Source organism: Bubalus bubalis, chromosome 5 (genome assembly GCF_019923935.1).
Source record: "Bubalus bubalis isolate 160015118507 breed Murrah chromosome 5, NDDB_SH_1, whole genome shotgun sequence".
NCBI classification, from domain to species: Eukaryota; Metazoa; Chordata; class Mammalia; order Artiodactyla; family Bovidae; genus Bubalus; species Bubalus bubalis.
The window spans coordinates 107,083,108-107,100,356 of NC_059161.1; the positions used below are offsets into that span (position 1 = coordinate 107,083,108).

At 38.8% G+C, this 17,249-nt stretch overlaps 1 protein-coding gene and 1 pseudogene across 1 annotated transcript; one reads left to right on the forward strand and one right to left on the reverse strand.

Moving 5' to 3' along the window:
* Positions 1-7,667: 7,667 nt before the first annotated feature.
* LOC112585295 lies at positions 7,668-7,760 on the reverse strand (annotated as a pseudogene).
* Positions 7,761-11,085: 3,325 nt separating this feature from the next.
* On the forward strand, positions 11,086-12,030 carry LOC102408408 (olfactory receptor 4D5). The gene has a single exon (XM_006056047.2). The coding sequence runs from the start codon at positions 11,086-11,088 to the stop codon at positions 12,028-12,030; it is 945 nt and encodes a 314-aa protein (XP_006056109.2).
* The last annotated feature ends 5,219 nt before the right edge of the window (positions 12,031-17,249 follow it).

Below are 17,249 nucleotides of genomic sequence, written 5' to 3' on the forward strand. Positions count from 1 at the left end.
ACAAAGATCAAACACAAAGAACAAATATTAAAAGCAGCAAGGGAAAAACAACAAATAACACACAAGGGAATTCCCATAAGGATAACAGCTGATCTTTCAATAGAAACTCTTCAAGCCAGGAGGGAATGGCAAGACATACTTAAAATGATGAAAGAAAATAACCTACAGCCCAGATTATTGTACCCAGCAAGGATCTCATTCAAGTATGAAGGAGAAATCAAAAGCTTTTCAGACAAGCAAAAGCTGAGAGAATTCTGCACCACCAAACCAGCTCTCCAACAAATACTAAAGGATATTCTCTAGACAGGAAACACAAAAATTGTGTATAAATTCGAACCCAGAACAATAAAGTAAATGGCAACGGGGTCATACTTATCAGTAATTACCTTAAACGTAAATGGGTTGAATGCCCCAACCAAAAGACAAAGACTGGCTGAATGGATACAAAAACAAGACCCCTGCATATGTTGTCTACAAGAGACCCACCTCAAAACAGGGGACACATACAGACTGAAAGTGAAGGGCTGGAAAAAGATTTTCCATGCAAATAGGGACCAAAAGAAAGCAGGAGTAGCAATACTCATATCAGATAAAATAGACTTTAAAACAAAGACTGTGAAAAGAGACAAAGATGGTCACTACATAATGATCAAAGGATCAATCCAAGAAGAAGATATAACAATTATAAATATATATGCACCCAACACGGGAGCACCGCAGTATGTAAGACAAATGCTAACAAGTATGAAAGAAGAAATTAACAATAATACAATAATAGTGGGAGACTTTAATACCCCACTCACACCTATGGATAGATCAACTAAACAGAAAATTAACAAGGAAACACAAACTTTAAATGATACAATAGACCAGTTAGACCTGATTGATATCTATAGGACATTCATCCCAAAACAATGAATTTCACCTTCTTCTCAAGTGCACATGGAACCTTCTCCAGGATAGATCACATCCTGGGCCATAAAGCTAGCCTTGGTAAATTCAAAAAAATAGAAATCATTCCAAGCATCTTTTCTGACCACAATGCAGTAAGATTAGATCTCAATTACAGGAGAAAAACTATTAAAAAATCCAACATATGGAGGCTGAACAACACACTGCTGAATAACCAACAAATCACAGAAGAAATCAAAAAAGAAATCAAAATTTGCATAGAAACGAATGAAAATGAAAACACAACAACCCAAAACCTGTGGGACACGGTAAAAGCAGTCCTAAGGGGAAAGTTCATAGCAATACAGGCACACCTCAAGAAACAAGAAAAAAGTCAAATAAATAACCTAACTCTACACCTAAAGCAACTAGAAAGGGAAGAAATGAAGAACCCCAGGGTTAGTAGAAGGAAAGAAATCTTAAAACTTAGAGCAGAAATAAATGCAAAAGAAACAAAAGAGACCATAGCAAAAATCAACAAAACCAAAAGCTGGTTCTTTGAAAGGATAAATAAAATTGACAAACCATTAGCCAGACTCATCAAGAAACAAAGGGAGAAAAATCAAATCAATAAAATTAGAAATGAAAATGGAGAGATCACAACAAACAACACAGAAATACAAAGGATCATAAGAGACTACTATCAACAATTATATGCCAATAAAATGGACAACGAGGAAGAAATGGACAAATTCTTAGAAAAGTACAACTTTCCAAAACTTGATCAGGAAGAAATAGAAAATCTTAACAGACCCATCACAAGCACGGAAATTGAAACTGTAATCAAAAATCTTCCAGCAAACAAAAGCCCAGGTCCAGACGGCTTCACACCTGAATTCTACCAAAAATTTAGAGAAGAGCTAACACCTATCCTGCTCAAACTCTTCCAGAAAATTGCAGAGGATGGTAAACTTCCAAACTCATTCTATGAGGCCACCATCACCCTAATACCAAAACCTGACAAAGATCCCACAAAAAAAGAAAACTACAGGCCAATATCACTGATGAACATAGATGCAAAAATCCTTAACAAAATTCTAGCAATCAGAATCCAACAACACATTAAAAAGATCATACACCATGACCAAGTGGGCTTTATCCCAGGGATGCAAGGATTCTTCAATATCCGCAAATCAATCAATGTAATACACCACATTAACAAATTGAAAAATAAAAACCATATGATTATCTCAATAGATGCAGAGAAAGCCTTTGACAAAATTCAACATCCATTTATGATCAAAACTCTCCAGAAAGCAGGAATAGAAGGAACATACCTCAACATAATCAAAGCTATATATGACAAACCCACAGCAAACATTATCCTCAATGGCGAAAAATTGAAAGCATTTCCTCTAAAGTCAGGAACAAGACAAGGGTGCCCACTTTCACCATTACTATTCAACATAGTTTTGGAAGTTTTGGCCACAGCAATCAGAGCAGAAAAAGAAATAAAAGGAATCCAAATTGGAAAAGAAGAAGTAAAGCTCTCACTGGTTGCAGATGACATGATCCTCTACATAGAAAACCCTAAAGACTCCACCAGAAAATTACTAGAACTAATCAATGACTATAGTAAAGTTGCAGGATATAAAATCAACACACAGAAATCCCTTGCATTCCTATACACTAATAATGAGAAAACAGAAAGAGAAATTAAGGAAACAATTCCATTCACCATTGCAACGGAAAGAATAAAATACTTAGGAATATATCTACCTAAAGATTCTAAAGACCTATATATAGAAAACTATAAAACACTGGTGAAAGAAATCAAAGAGGACACTAACAGATGGAGAAATATACCATGTTCATGGATTGGAAGAATTAATATAGTGAAAATGAGTATACTAGCCAAAGCCATCTATAGATTCAATGCAATCCCTATCAAGCTACCAACAGCATTCTTCACAGAGCTAGAACAAATAATTTCACAATTTGTATGGAAAAACAAAAAACCTCGAATAGCCAAAGCGATCTTGAGAAAGAAGAATGGAACTGGAGGAATCAACCTACCTGACTTCAGGCTCTACTACAAAGCCACAGTTATCAAGACAGTATGGTACTGGCACAAAGACAGAAATATAGATCAATGGAACAAAATAGAAAGCCCAGAGATAAATCCACGCACATATGGACACCTTATCTTTGACAAAGGAGGCAAGAATATACAATGGATTAAAGACAATCTCTTTAACAAGTGGTGCTGGGAACTCTGGTCAACCACTTGTAAAAGAATGAAACTAGAACACTTTCTAACACCATACACAAAAATAAACTCAAAATGGATTAAAGATCTAAACGTAAGACCAGAAACTATAAAACTCCTAGAGGAGAACATAGGCAAAACACTCTCTGACATACATCACAGCAGGATCCTCTATGACCCACCTCCCAGAATATTGGAAATAAAAGCAAAAATAAACAAATGGGACCTAATTAACCTTAAAAGCTTCTGCACATCAAAGGAAACTATTAGCAAGGTGAAAAGACAGCCTTCAGAATGGGAGAAGATAATAGCAAATGAAGCAACTGACAAACAACTAATCTCAAGAATATACAAGCAACTCCTACAGCTCAACTCCAGAAAAATAAATGACCCAATCAAAAAATGGGCCAAAGAACTAAATACACATTTCTCCAAAGAAGACATCCAGATGGCTAACAAACACATGAAAAGATGCTCAACATCACTCATTATCAGAGAAATGCAATCAAAACCACTATGAGGTACCATTTCACGCCAGTCAGAATGGCTGCGATCCAAAAGTCTACAAGTAATAAATGCTGGAGAGGGTGTGGAGAAAAGGGAACCCTCTTACACTGTTGGTGGGAATGCAAACTAGTACAGCCACTATGGAGAACAGTGTGGAGATTCCTTAAAAAACTGGAAATAGACCTGCCTTATGATCCAGCAATCCCACTGCTGGGCATACACACTGAGAAAACCAGAAGGGAAAGAGACACGAGTACCCCAATGTTCATCGCAGCACTGTTTATAATAGCCAGGACATGGAAGCAACCTAGATGTCCATCAGCAGATGAATGGATAAGAAAGCTGTGGTACATATACACAATGGAGTATTATTCAGCCATTAAAAAGAATACATCTGAATCAGTTCTAATGAGGTGGATGAAACTGGAGCCTATTATACAGAGTGAGGTAAGCCAGAAAGAAAAACACCAATACAGTATACTAACGCATATATATGGAATTTAGAAAGATGGTAACAATAACCCTGTGTACGAGACAGCAAAAGAGACACTGATGTATAGAACAGTCTTATGGACTCTGTGGGAGAGGGAGAGGGTGGGAAGATTTGGGAGAATGGCATTGAAACATGTAAAATATCATGTATGAAATGAGTTGCCAGTCCAGGTTCGATGCACGATACTGGATGCTTGGGGCTGGTGCACTGGGACGACCCAGAGGGATGGAATGGGGAGGGAGGAGGGAGGAGGGTTCAGGATGGGGAACACATGTATACCTGTGGCGGATTCATTTTGATATTTGGCAAATCTAATACAGTTATGTAAAGTTTAAAAATAAAATAAAATTAAAAAAAAAAAAAAACTAAAAAAAAAAAAAAAAAAAAAAATTCTTTTATTCAAGTATAGTGGACTTACAGTACTGTATTAGGTTCAAGTGTACTGTAGTTATTTAGTTATTATATGTATATACAAATATATTCTTTTTCAGATTCGTTTCAATTGTAAGTTATTTCATAATATTGAATATAGTTCCCTGTGCTATCCAGTAGTTCCTTGTTGTTTATATGTAGTAGGGAGTGAAGTGAAGTCGTCAGTCGTGTCCGACTCTTTGCGACCCTGTGGACTGTAGCCTACCACGTTCCTCCATCCATGGGATTTCCCAGGCAAGAATACTGGAGTGGGTTGCCATTTCCTTCTTCAGAGGATCGTCCCAACCCAGGGATCAAACCTGGGTCTCCTGCATTGTAGGCAGATGCTTTACAATCTGCGCCACCAGAGAAGTCGTATGTAGTAGTAGGTATCTGTTAATCTCAAGCTTTTAATTTTTCCCTCCCTCTCCTTTGGTAACCATAAGCTGTTTTCTATGTCTGTTTTGTAAATAGGTTCACTTGTACCACATTTTTTAGATTCAAGATATAAGTCATATTATATGATACTTATCTTTCTCTATCTGACTTACTTCACTTTGATTGATAATCTCTAGGTCCATTCATGTTGCTGCAAATGGCATTATTTCATTTTTTATGGCTGAGTAATATTCCATCGTATATGTGTACCACTACTTCTTTCTCCATTCATCTGTTAATGGACATTTAGGTTGCTTCCATGTCTTGGCTACTGTAAATAGTGCTGCTATAAATATTGAGGTGTATGTATCTTTTTGAAGTATGATTTTCTCTGAATATATGTCCAGGAGTGGGACTGCTGGGTCATATTGTAACTCTATTTTTAGTGATTTTAGGGAACCTTCATACTGTTCTCCATATTGGCTGTACGAATTTACATTCCTACCAACAGTGTAAAAGGTAGAATTTCTATTCTTAATACATAGTTCATAAATAAGATAAACAAAACTACAAAAATGGTAATGCATGGAACATCTGAGAAAAGAATAAAGAAACACCACTATCAATATGAATGTCATGGAAGAATTTTTAAGACAAAAAAATAGCTATCTTCAATAATTTTAAAAGTGCATGTTAAAATCAGACTTTTATAAAATTCAATTGAAAATGATGCAAAGATTGATAATTATTATTGGCAAAAATATGGTGAGATTGAACATCTCACACACATCAATTGGAATACATTTTCTGAAAATAAATAACAAATAAATATAAACAATAAATATATAACATATATATAACAAACATTCAGTAAAATGTTCATATAAGAATATGTATCTCACATATATAAATTGGAATAAATTTTTTGAAAATAAACATATAACAAGCATTCAGTAAAATTTTCATATCTGAGAGTTCTAAAACATCTACAAATTTGAGGATTTTATGAAGTAATACTTTGCCTTATTGATATGCATAAAATATTGTCCAATACACAGATGACCTCAAAAATCTTTAACAAGGACAATGATACCAAAAGCAATTGGTTGGGAACAATAAAGTCAGATTGAGGAGCAGCAGGTTTGTGGTAGTTGGCTGAACTCTTACTTTCTCAGTGAACACTCACATTGATTTATTTTATGCATTTAAATCTTTGATCTGTATGGTAATTAAGAAACATTATAAAATAGGGTAAGAGAAAGATAGGAAAACAGATAACTGGAGACAAATAATTGCAAATTAAATTTTTGAATTATGGTGCCATGATATGGTGATGCAGAAAAATCTTTCAAGCCAGAGGGAAAGCAGTTCATTTATCCTACAGGGATGGTTTACTCAAGCCATTGCCCTTCCATGCTCTGGTTCTTGGTGTGGTCTCCAGTGACATATGACTTTGGAGAGCACCGGGCAGGTTTGCCTGCCCCATACCTGGAATTTGCCTCCTGTTGTGCCAGTAATCCCTCTGCACTAAAATTAGCCAAGTTCCATTCCCTAAAGCCCTCTCAAGGGCTCAGCAGAATCTTTACACTCAAATATTTTGACCCATATTTATAAATCTGTATTTGCTATTGGCATATCTTAAATGGGAAGCTGCAGGTAAGTGAACCACTGCTATTTCATGTGTTCTTTGGCTTTTTCTCATCCATTTGGAGATGTAGATCCTGAAATTTCCATTGAAAGGATATAATGAACAGCATGGTCTAGTCTGTGCTACTAACTAACCTTGAGAATTTAGCAAGTCATTTTTCTTCTCTGAGCCTCAACTCTGCTGGAGTGACTTTGCATTAAAGTCTAAGACCATTTTTCATGCTGTGGTCACTCTACTTTTAGGATGAGAAATAAGATTTAAAATTAGACTATTTCCTTTTTTTTGGTAGGTTTTATTATTTTTTTAGTTGGAATATAATTGCTTTACAAGGTTGTATTAGTTTCTACTGTATAACAAAGTGAATCAGCTATATGAATACACATATTCCCTCCTTCTTGGAGTTTCACTTAAATGGAGTGAGTAAACAAGAGGTTTAAACATCTATAATTCCACTGACCAAAGAGAATTCACAAATTTTAAATGTTTACTTAAATAGGGTGTTCAAATGGCACAGCTAAGCAGTAGTAATGCCTTTTTGATTTCCTTATTCCCCTGCTTGTAAACTCTATCTAAAACAGGAACTTCTTAACCTGACATTTACCTAAAGCTGAAGTTATGATCCGAGTCTTCTGTCTACTTTTCCTATGTTCTCCCTTACCACTATTTCTATTTCAAGAAAGACATTCTGACTCTATCCAGACATTCCCTCTACTGTCGCATCTCTGTGTATTTTTTCTTTCTTTTTTTTTTTTTTGTGGTTTTTCCATTTACCATCTTTGTATTTGACAACATTATATAAATCTTTAGACTAGATTTTTGTTTTAAAAATATTTATTTATTTTGGCTGCATTGGGTCTTAGTTGCAGCATGGGAACCCTTAGTTGTGGCAAGTGGGATCTACTTCCCTGATCAGGGGTCCCCTGCATTGGGCGCAAGGAGTCTTAGCCACTGGACTACAGAGGAAGTCCTAGAGTAGATTTTCCAAAATTATTTCTCTAGTTAGCTTCTTACAAAAATATAAAAAGCCAAACAAAAACAGTTACACAGTTATTATACAAAATGTATTCTATAAAAATATGGAACGCTTCATGAATTTGCATGTCATCCTTGTTCAAGGCCCATTTTAGTTCCAATTTTAGTATATGTGCTGCCAAAGCGAGCACTCTGTATTTTCTTAATGTTTCTTCCCTCAGAAATGCATTATTTCTATCCCTCCCTGTTTCTGAGTTAAGAATACTTTCTAAATTTCAAGATACAGCTACTATTTATTTACATTCAAGATACTGTTATCTAGTATTCTTCTAGGCATTAGGCTAAAAGCCTTCTATACATTGTCTAATTTCATGCTTAAATCAACCCTCCAGGGGAAGTGTTGCTGTCCTCATTTTGCAATATTGAAAACTGTGATCTAGGACCATTGCCCACACCATACAGACTAGATTCAGAACAATTCAGATTTTTTAACCAGGAGATCACAGTTTATGAGTCCAAAATCCAAGGTATACTGGTGATGCTGGGAACATGCTTTCCTCTCTATCCAAGCTGGTTTTTATAGTGTTGGCAAAAGTTATGGCTATTGAGCACCATAGGTATCTGGAAGTAGAGATCCTAAAATGAATGAAATAGACTTCTCTCCTGGAGGTCTCACAGTTACTCATTCCTTCAAGGAGAAGGAATTTTTTCTCCTCCCAATAGCACTATATCTATAACGTTTTAGAGACAGGTATCACATTTTAAATTTATTTAAACTTTTTATTTTGTTCTTAATTTACAAAATGATTTTCTTATCTTTCCATCTAAAATAAGATACAAGAAGGTAGAGATATTACGTATTACTTCTTCACTATTTTTGTAGTTGCTAGTACTCTTTGTTTACATAAAATATTCTGAGAATAAATGATCACTGAATTGGAGTGAATGGAAAATTCACAAATGTATGCCTAGTGGTGGTTTGGTGGTTTAGTCGCTCGGTTGTGCTTGACTCTTGTGACCCCATGGACTGTAGCCTGCCAGTCTCCTCTGTCCAGGAGATTTCCCAGGCAAGAAGACTGGAGTGGGTTGCCATTTCCTTCTCCAGGGGATCTTCCTGACCCAGGAATGGAACCCAGTTCCCCTGTATTGCATGTATGCCTAGAATTATACTTAAAAATACCTAAAAATGTATGCTGAAGAACAATCCACTATGTCAGTTAAAAATCTAATATTTACATTTATAATGCTAGATATAAGATATATTACAGTGAATTTCCCATTTAGAAACGTTTCAGGTATGACAAACGAGAGTAAACTCTTCCCTATCTTAGGCTCATCGGCAACAGAATCTGCTTAGAATCATACAAAGGCTGGGAAAAAGTCATACCTATATGGCAACCGACTCCGTACTCTTGCCTGGAAAATCCCATGTATGGAGAAGCCTGGTAGGCTGCAGTCCATGGGGTCACTAGGAGTCGGACACAACTGAGCAACTTCACTTTCACTTTTCACTTTCATGCATTGGAGAAGGAAATGGCAACCCACTCCAGTGTTCTTGCCTGGAGAATTCCAGGGATGGGGGAGCCTGGTGGGCTGCCGTCTATGGGGTCGCACAGAGTCGGACATGACTGAAGCGACTTAACAGCAGCATATATTAATTTACATATTATGCTTAAAATATCTCAGTGAGGCAAACTGGGTATATTGTCATCATCTTCATTTTACTGCCAGGAAAATTAAAGTTGAGAGAGGTTAAGTAACTTTCTCCAGATCACATGTCCTAGTGCAAAACTAGTTAAGTTAAACGTGAATTGATAAGTGACCATTCTGTTATGGGATGTGAAGAGATGCATTCCAGGTGTCTTGTAAATGGCTAGCTTTTTTTAGTATCTTTTAAAATGCTTAAATATATGAAACATCTCTTTTATTTCCAAGGTTTTCAAATGTTGAGGCAGCTCTGTATTTTGATAGTGATTTTAAAACTTAAATCAGTATTTGTGATCTTCTCTTGAAACTTTTCATATGTATAAGAAATTACACTTTAGATAAGTACCCTGAGATTAATATTGATAATCACAGTCTGTTCTAGTCACCCTTCTATTTGTTTCCCCAGGGGACTATCATTTCTCTGGGTTTCCCAGAGACACATGATAGAAAGCTTTTCTTCCACATGTTTTCTAATCAGATGTAAGAAAAGCAGTAGGTCATTATCTTTATAATGTGCAGAACAGTGGTTTTTTTTTTTAACTTTTGATTTTGTATATAGAGTGTGTCAATTAACAATGTTGTGATATTTTCAAGTGAAAAGCAAAGGGGCTCAGTTGGACATGTACATGTATCCATTCTCCCCCAAACTGCCATCCCATCCAGGTTGCCACATAACACTGAGCAGAGTTCCGTGTGCTATACAGCAAGACACTGTTGTGTGTACACTTAAACAGCAGTGTGTACATGCCCATCACAAGCTCCTTGACGCTCCCTTCCCCCATCCTTCCCCTCTAGTAAGCTTAAGTTCGTTCTCTTAAGTCTGTGAGTCTGAGGAACAGTGTTTTCTATTTTGTCCCTTGCCCATGATTTAACATCCTTCTAGGATGAAAATCCTAAAGCAGGAAATATATGTCCAAGTTAGAGCTAACTCAAAAGGAAACGGAATATTTTCCCAGGGATATGATGGGAACTTGTACTCTTTTTTTTTGGGGATATAAATGAGCAATCTGTCACACCATGGAAACTCTAAATATCTGCCATGGGAATTTATCAGGTTTCCTACATAAATGCCACATATAATTATAAACTATAGAATATTTTGCATACATTATGGCTACTTTATATCACAGATGTGGCAAGTGAGGTTTAGAGAATTTCTGAAGATTGTTATTGTTTATACAGTTAGTTACTGAAAGAATAAAAATTCACTCCCAGTTTGGCAATATTGCCTCTACTCCCAGTTTTTAATTTTTGAGGACTGATGATTTGTGATTCTCATGAACTATAAATACCAGTGCTATGCTGTGTTTACAGAGAAGGCAATGGCACCCCACTCCAGTACTCTTGCTTGGAAAATCCCATGGACGGAGGAGCCTGGTAGGCTGCAATCCATGGGGTCGCTAAGAGTCAGACACGACTCAGCGACTTCACTTTTACCTTTCACTTTCATGCATTGGAGAAGGAAATGGCAACCCACTCCAGTGTTCTTGCCTGGAGAATCCCAGGGACGGGGGAGCCTGGTGGGCTGCCGTCTATGGGGTCGCACAGAGTCGGACACAGCTGAAGCGACTTAGCAGCAGCAGCATGCTGTGTTTTATGGTCTTGGTGTTTGATTATACCAGTACTTGATGTTCAAATGCTGGGTGTCCCGTAGAGCCACTTACAACCTTCTTCTTGTACTAAGTGATAGTGGCGAAAACTCCATTCCCCAGGGAAGCCAGAAGATACTGTCCTGGAGAAGCTTGTGGAGCCCACAGTGAACATGCCCATTTTCCTCAGCAGGCTCACTTGCCAGGCCACACCAAGCAGATGACCGCAGCAAACCATTCCCAGGTGACAGGTTTTGTCCTCCTGGGGCTCTGTCAGGTATGGGAGCTCCGGCTTTTCTTCTTTATCATCTTCTCAGTTGTGTATCTTATAACTGTGACTGGAAATCTCCTGATTGTGGCCGTAGTGACCTCTGACCCACGCCTGCACACAACCATGTACTTTCTCTTAGGCAATCTTTCTTTCCTGGATTTTTGCTACTCGTCCATCACGGCACCGAGGATGCTGGCTGACTTGCTCTCGCGGAAGCCTGTCATTTCCTTTGGTGGCTGCCTGACTCAGCTCTTCTTCTTCCACTTCATTGGAGGCATCAAGATCTTCCTGCTGACGGTCATGGCATATGACCGCTATGTTGCCATTTCCCAGCCCCTGCGCTATATGCTTATCATGAATCGGACAGTCTGTGGGCTCCTCGTGGCGGCCTCCTGGGTGGGGGGCTTCATCCACTCCATTGCACAGGTTGGACTGACTGTCCAGCTGCCATTCTGTGGGCCTGACAAGCTGGACAACTTTTACTGTGATGTGCCCCAGCTTATCAAGTTGGCCTGCACAGACACCTTTGTCTTAGAGCTTCTGATGGTGTCTAACAATGGTCTGGTGACCTTGATGTGTTTTCTGGTGCTCTTGGGATCCTACACAGCACTGCTAGTCATGCTCCGAAGCCACTCGAGGGAGGGCCGTAGCAAAGCCCTGTCCACCTGTGCCTCCCATATTGCCGTGGTCACCTTAATCTTTGTGCCTTGTGTCTATATCTATGCACGGCCATTTCGGACATTCCCCATGGACAAGGTGGTCTCTGTGCTGTACACAATGGTCACTCCCATGCTGAATCCTGCCATCTATACCCTGAGAAACAAAGAAGTGATCATGGCCATGAAGAAGCTGTGGAGGAGGCAAAAGGACCTTCTGGGTCCCCTGGAGCACTGACCTCCAGATGAGCAGAAGCAGGGAGCTGAGAATCTGAGCTATGCTTCAGTAGCAACCTGCCCGAGAAGACCCATGAAGTAGCCAGAGCTACGAGTACATCTACTGCTTCTTTACTGCTTTAACCTCAGCTAAGTTCTGCTGACCTGAACTTTTAACAAAGCTAGACAATGGAATCGAGGGCTTCCTTGGTGGTAAAGAATCTGCCTGCCAATGCAGGAGACATGGGTTAGATCCCTCATCTGTGAAGATACCGCATGCTATGGTGCAACTAAGCCCATGCACCACAATTATTGAGCCTGTGCTCCAGAGCCTTGGAGCTACAACTACTCAGCACACGTGCCACAACTATGGAAGCCCGAGTACCAACAAGAGAAGCCACTGCAAACAGAAGCCCATGCTCCACAACGAGAGAATAATCCCCATTCTCCACAACTAGAGAAAAGCCTGTGTGGCAACGGAGACCCAGCACAGCCAAAAACAAACAAACAAATAAATAAAAATTTTTAAAAAAGGAAGTGGAATTGAGAACTTCTCCCAAGTTTCCCCTAGAGAAAAAGCCTCCAGAGCTATTCAGAAATTATGTTTAGCTCCGATGGCACTTTCCCTTACGATGTTGGCCCTGCTGAGAACGTTCAAACTGCGGTATGCATGGAGGTGGTGCATCTGTGTTTTCTTTTCTGATTTTGCTTCTCGGACACAAAATACATTTGAGGAGCTCAAAATGATTCTAAACTTCCAGGAGACAGGAGGGATCTGTAGGTTAAAATAAATGTCAGAAGTCAAATCATGATTTCAGGAGGCTAATTGAATTTAATGTTGATGAAGAGAAAAGGAATCATCTTGGGCAAAGTTCTTTCTTCCTCACAGTTTCTTAAAGTCATCGTCACCTCCATCATTAAGTAGTATCTGTTAAGAGCTTACTGCGTGCCAGGCATTGCACCAAGTAATGTAGTTTTATTGTTTACTTTCATTCATTCAACATTCTTATAAGGTTGGTACCTTCTGCATTTCAAAAGTGAATCATTTGCAGGCTAGAGACATAAAATAATTTACTTAAAGCCCCAGAGCTCGTTTCTGAAATGTTTCTGTTTATTTAACTTTTGAGTCCAAGTTCTTGATAATATCTAAGACTCTCAGATATGAGAGCATATGAATGGCAACCACTCTAGTATTCTTGCCTGGAGAATCCCATGGACAGAGGAGCCTGGTGGGCTACAGTCCATGGGGTCACAGAGAGTCGGACACGACTGAGTGAAAATATCTGAAACCCAGGAAAGAATGCAAAATTGGGATATAAAGTGGGAAGAGAGATTATCCTCTGGTTGCTAAATAAAGAGTGGTATAAAATAATACATAAGCACCCCTACTAGCTCTACTTCAAATTAAGAAGGTGTGGAGAAATTATTATGGCCTTCTCCTTCATCATCTCTGTTTCCCCCCAGTACCCTATCTCCCTGATCCAGGTTCCCGCATTTCCTGTCACCAAGGTAATCAGTTGGCTTCTCATCTATGTCAGAAGACCTGTGAATTTTTAAACTCACTTCCATATCTAAGAATCAATTTGAAAACAAAGCAAAGCAATGCTTGTTTAACTTCTTGAATGTATTTAATCCATCAGTGATACTCTCCATGGATGTGGGATGAGATGAGGATGACATGTGTCTGTGATCTTAGCATTAAGTCATTATCCGTTGCTTAGTAAGTAAATTAATTAAATTAACTGACAGATTAACTTACTAAGTTGATTAAATTAAATTAGTAAGTAAATTACTGTAAGTGTAGTTCCCCTCCACAATAATAGGCAAACAGGGCCTAGATCATGGGTCAGACTTGAAAGAGGAAAGGCAAAGGATTAGAAAAAAGGAAGCTGGGATATTGTAAGAGAAGACATGACAACATAGAGCAAACAAACTCTTATAGAGCATGTATTTCAATGGAAAGAGAATTTCAGAATCAGGAGATGTTAAGTCAGAGTCCTCTTTCAATGCACCTTAATTTAGTAGCAAAAATCTAATTCTCTTTTTACTATATTCTGAACTTGTAGCAAACTTTAATTATACAAGTTATATGTGCAAATAGATTGTAGCTTCTCAACAATCAATGTAATTTTCCTAAAAGTGTCCTCTAGCCAATAGTAGGGAAAAATAGCTAAAATTTAGGCAAGTTTATTACACTTACTTTTATGTATAAAGTCAAATAATTCCTTAAAAGAAGTGGTCTTTTTTTTTTTTTTTTTCCAGAAAATAATTCAGTCCTTTAGAATTGTGGCCTCTCCTTCTTTCCAATTTTGTCCCTTAAAAAAAAATTCTTTATTTATGGCTGTGCTGGTTCTTCACTGCTGCATGGGCTATTCTCTAGTTGCAGTGCGCAGGCTTCTCATGGCGTGGCTTCTCTTATTGCGGAGCACAGGCTGCAGGGCATGCAGGCTTTAATAGTTGCTGTGCTCAGGCTCTAGAGCATGGGCTCAGTAGCTGTGGTGCATGGGTTTATTTACTCCACCACTGTGGGAGCTTCCCAGACCAGGGATCCTACCCGTGTCTCTTGCATTGGCAGGTGGATTCTTTACCACTTAGCCGCCGGGGAAGCCCTTTCATTTTGTAAAGTGACATCAAAGTGCACAAAGGAGGAGTGTAGTTTACTTGATCCCATGGTGATGAAGCGAGACAGGCCTCGCATGCACACGTTGTCCTCTGCTACAGAGTGGCTGAACCTGGACTGCTTTCTGTGTCCTCTGCTACAGAGTGGCTGAACCTGGACTGCTTTCTGGGCTTGTGACTGGACACCGGAATAACTCCACGTCTGAATGTTCTGCTGACCCTGATGCTGAAGTCTGTGACTAACAGGCTGACATTTGGTTTCTCTGTTCCGTCAGGCTGGGTGATGCTCCCATTGGAGCTTAGTCTCACCTAATCCCTGGTTTGGGTCATAGATCCCATTGAGTCTGTTGCTCTTTTTCCACCCATTCCTAGGCCAAGTTTTTCACCCCACAGAGCTTAATCATGTGACCCCTGGCCACTGTGAACCCCGGACACATTCACTTGCTGTCAGCTCAGACCCCAACTGAATCCCTCCTCGGCAGAATATGGGATCTTGGGGTCCATCCATTATCAGAAGGAAATTGAGGGTGCTTGAAAAGCTATATTGCCAGCCCATCCTTTGCTTTACTACCCTGGTTCTCTCAGATGACTTTAATGTGACCACATACCAGCTTGGTTTGTGGACAGCCTGTGGGACCAGCTCATTCAATGCCCTAAACGTGAGCAGGAAGAGGGCTTCTGCTCTTGGCATTCCCCTTAGTCTGTTCTCAGAGGCAATGCAGTGAAGGAATATGGAGACACCCCTCTGACCCTCTGCCTCCTCTACCTATGTATTCTTTTGTTTCCTTTCAATATTTTGCTCTTTCTCTTTCTGACCAGGACCTTCATAGGTGAAACTCTATATTCTGGTAAGTAATCAGGCCTAGATCCCAGTGTGTCAAAGAGACATTAAATAAAAACAGAAAATCCTTTTCACTCTGCCAAACTCAAGTTTCATGACTATTATCTTGATAAAAGATCAAAAGAATCAAAACTAATAGGTGTCTTCTTTGTTTCTGTGTTTTCTCTGTGTATCTATCTATGAGTCTTGTTGGGAAACCTTTGGATTAGAAAGATTAATGAAACCATGATTAAGGAGGGAATCTAAATGCTTCAGCTTATTGTTCATAGACTATTTTCCCTTTGCACTACTGATGGGTTCTTCTTTTTGTGAGTAGAATGGCAGAAGTTCTGGAAGAGTACAGAGATAATATGGGAAGCAAATGACTTACTCAGTGTTAGCATGTCTATTGGCATATGCTAAGAGTTCAGGTAGAATTTACTTGCATTGGCTTCCCAGGTAGTGCCAGTGGTAAGGAACCCGCCTGCAAATACAGGAGACATAAATGACCTGGGTTTGATCCCTGGGTTGGGCAGATCCCCTGTAGGAGGGCATGGCACCCCACTCTCATATTCTTGCCTGGCCAGAGGAGACTGGTGGGCTACAGTCCGTAGGGATGCAAAGAGTCGAACATGACTGAAGCGATTTAGCACACAATGACTTGCACTTAAATTTAGGAGGCTGAGAAAACTAAAGATATTTTAATAATGTATGAAACGAGTTGCCAGTCCAGGTTCGATGCACGATACTGGATGCTTGGGGCTGGTGCACTGGGATGACCCAGAGGGATGGAATGGGGAGGGAGGAGGGAGGAGGGTTCAGGATGGGGAACACATGTATACCTGTGGCGGATTCATTTTGATATTTGGCAAAATTAATACAATTATGTAAAGTTTAAAAATAAAATAAAATTAAAAAACAAACAAACAAACAAAAAACAGTGTTTTGAAGATACTTGACAGATGTGGTATGTCTATCATTTCTTTCTTCTAGGAGGGGAGTGTTGGGGGATGTATTTTCTAGCATTAGCTGAAATAATTAGTATAGCACAATTGGGAAAGCAATAAGCAGCATGTTGACACCCTCCTCTTACTGTTCCTACAAAAATCCTCAATAACCCTTGTTCCCATAATAGATTGTTATGGCTGAAGTTGCCCAAAGGGTTGTGATAGTATTTGGAACTTAGAACAGTGAGTTGTTCTCGAAACAGACTAAATGTCTATGCCATTCAGCATATTCAACTTAAGAGCCTGCCATGTCCAGAGTGCCTGCTGGTTTTTCAGATGAGTTGCCTGAGACAAGGAGAATATTTCTGGTCTTTCCTGTAATATGCAGGAGTCTTCCCACAATGTCTACTTACACATATTTATACATAGTGTCAGACATGACATAAATTTGTCTCTTATCTATTTCTTTCTATTTGTCTATCATGTATTTTTATCTATCAATGTTCTTACCAAAATATGATGCTAACAATGATGCTTGCAATCATAATGTGTTAGTAAAGGTGTGTTTGAATAGACCTCAGATGTAATTGAGGTTCTTTCAGAGTCATACAGAGTCATAGATTGCTAGAGCTGAAAGGATATTAAAAATTATCTAATCTATGGTTCTAGAGATAGGCTTAAGTGCTCCATAAACAATTTGAAATTATATACTAGGTTTTATGTCTGTATAAATTATTTGGAGTGAAGAGGGTATATAGATTTAAAAAGAGATTCTCAAACAGATGCATAATTCCTCCAAATAGTAAAAACCATCTGATTCAGTTCTTTTATTTTACACATGAGGAAAATAAGGAA

Excerpts from the sequence above, each read along its gene's own strand:
- LOC102408408 (XM_006056047.2), top strand. The coding sequence starts at position 11,086 with ATGACCGCAGCAAACCATTCCCAGGTGACAGGTTTTGTCCTCCTGGGG.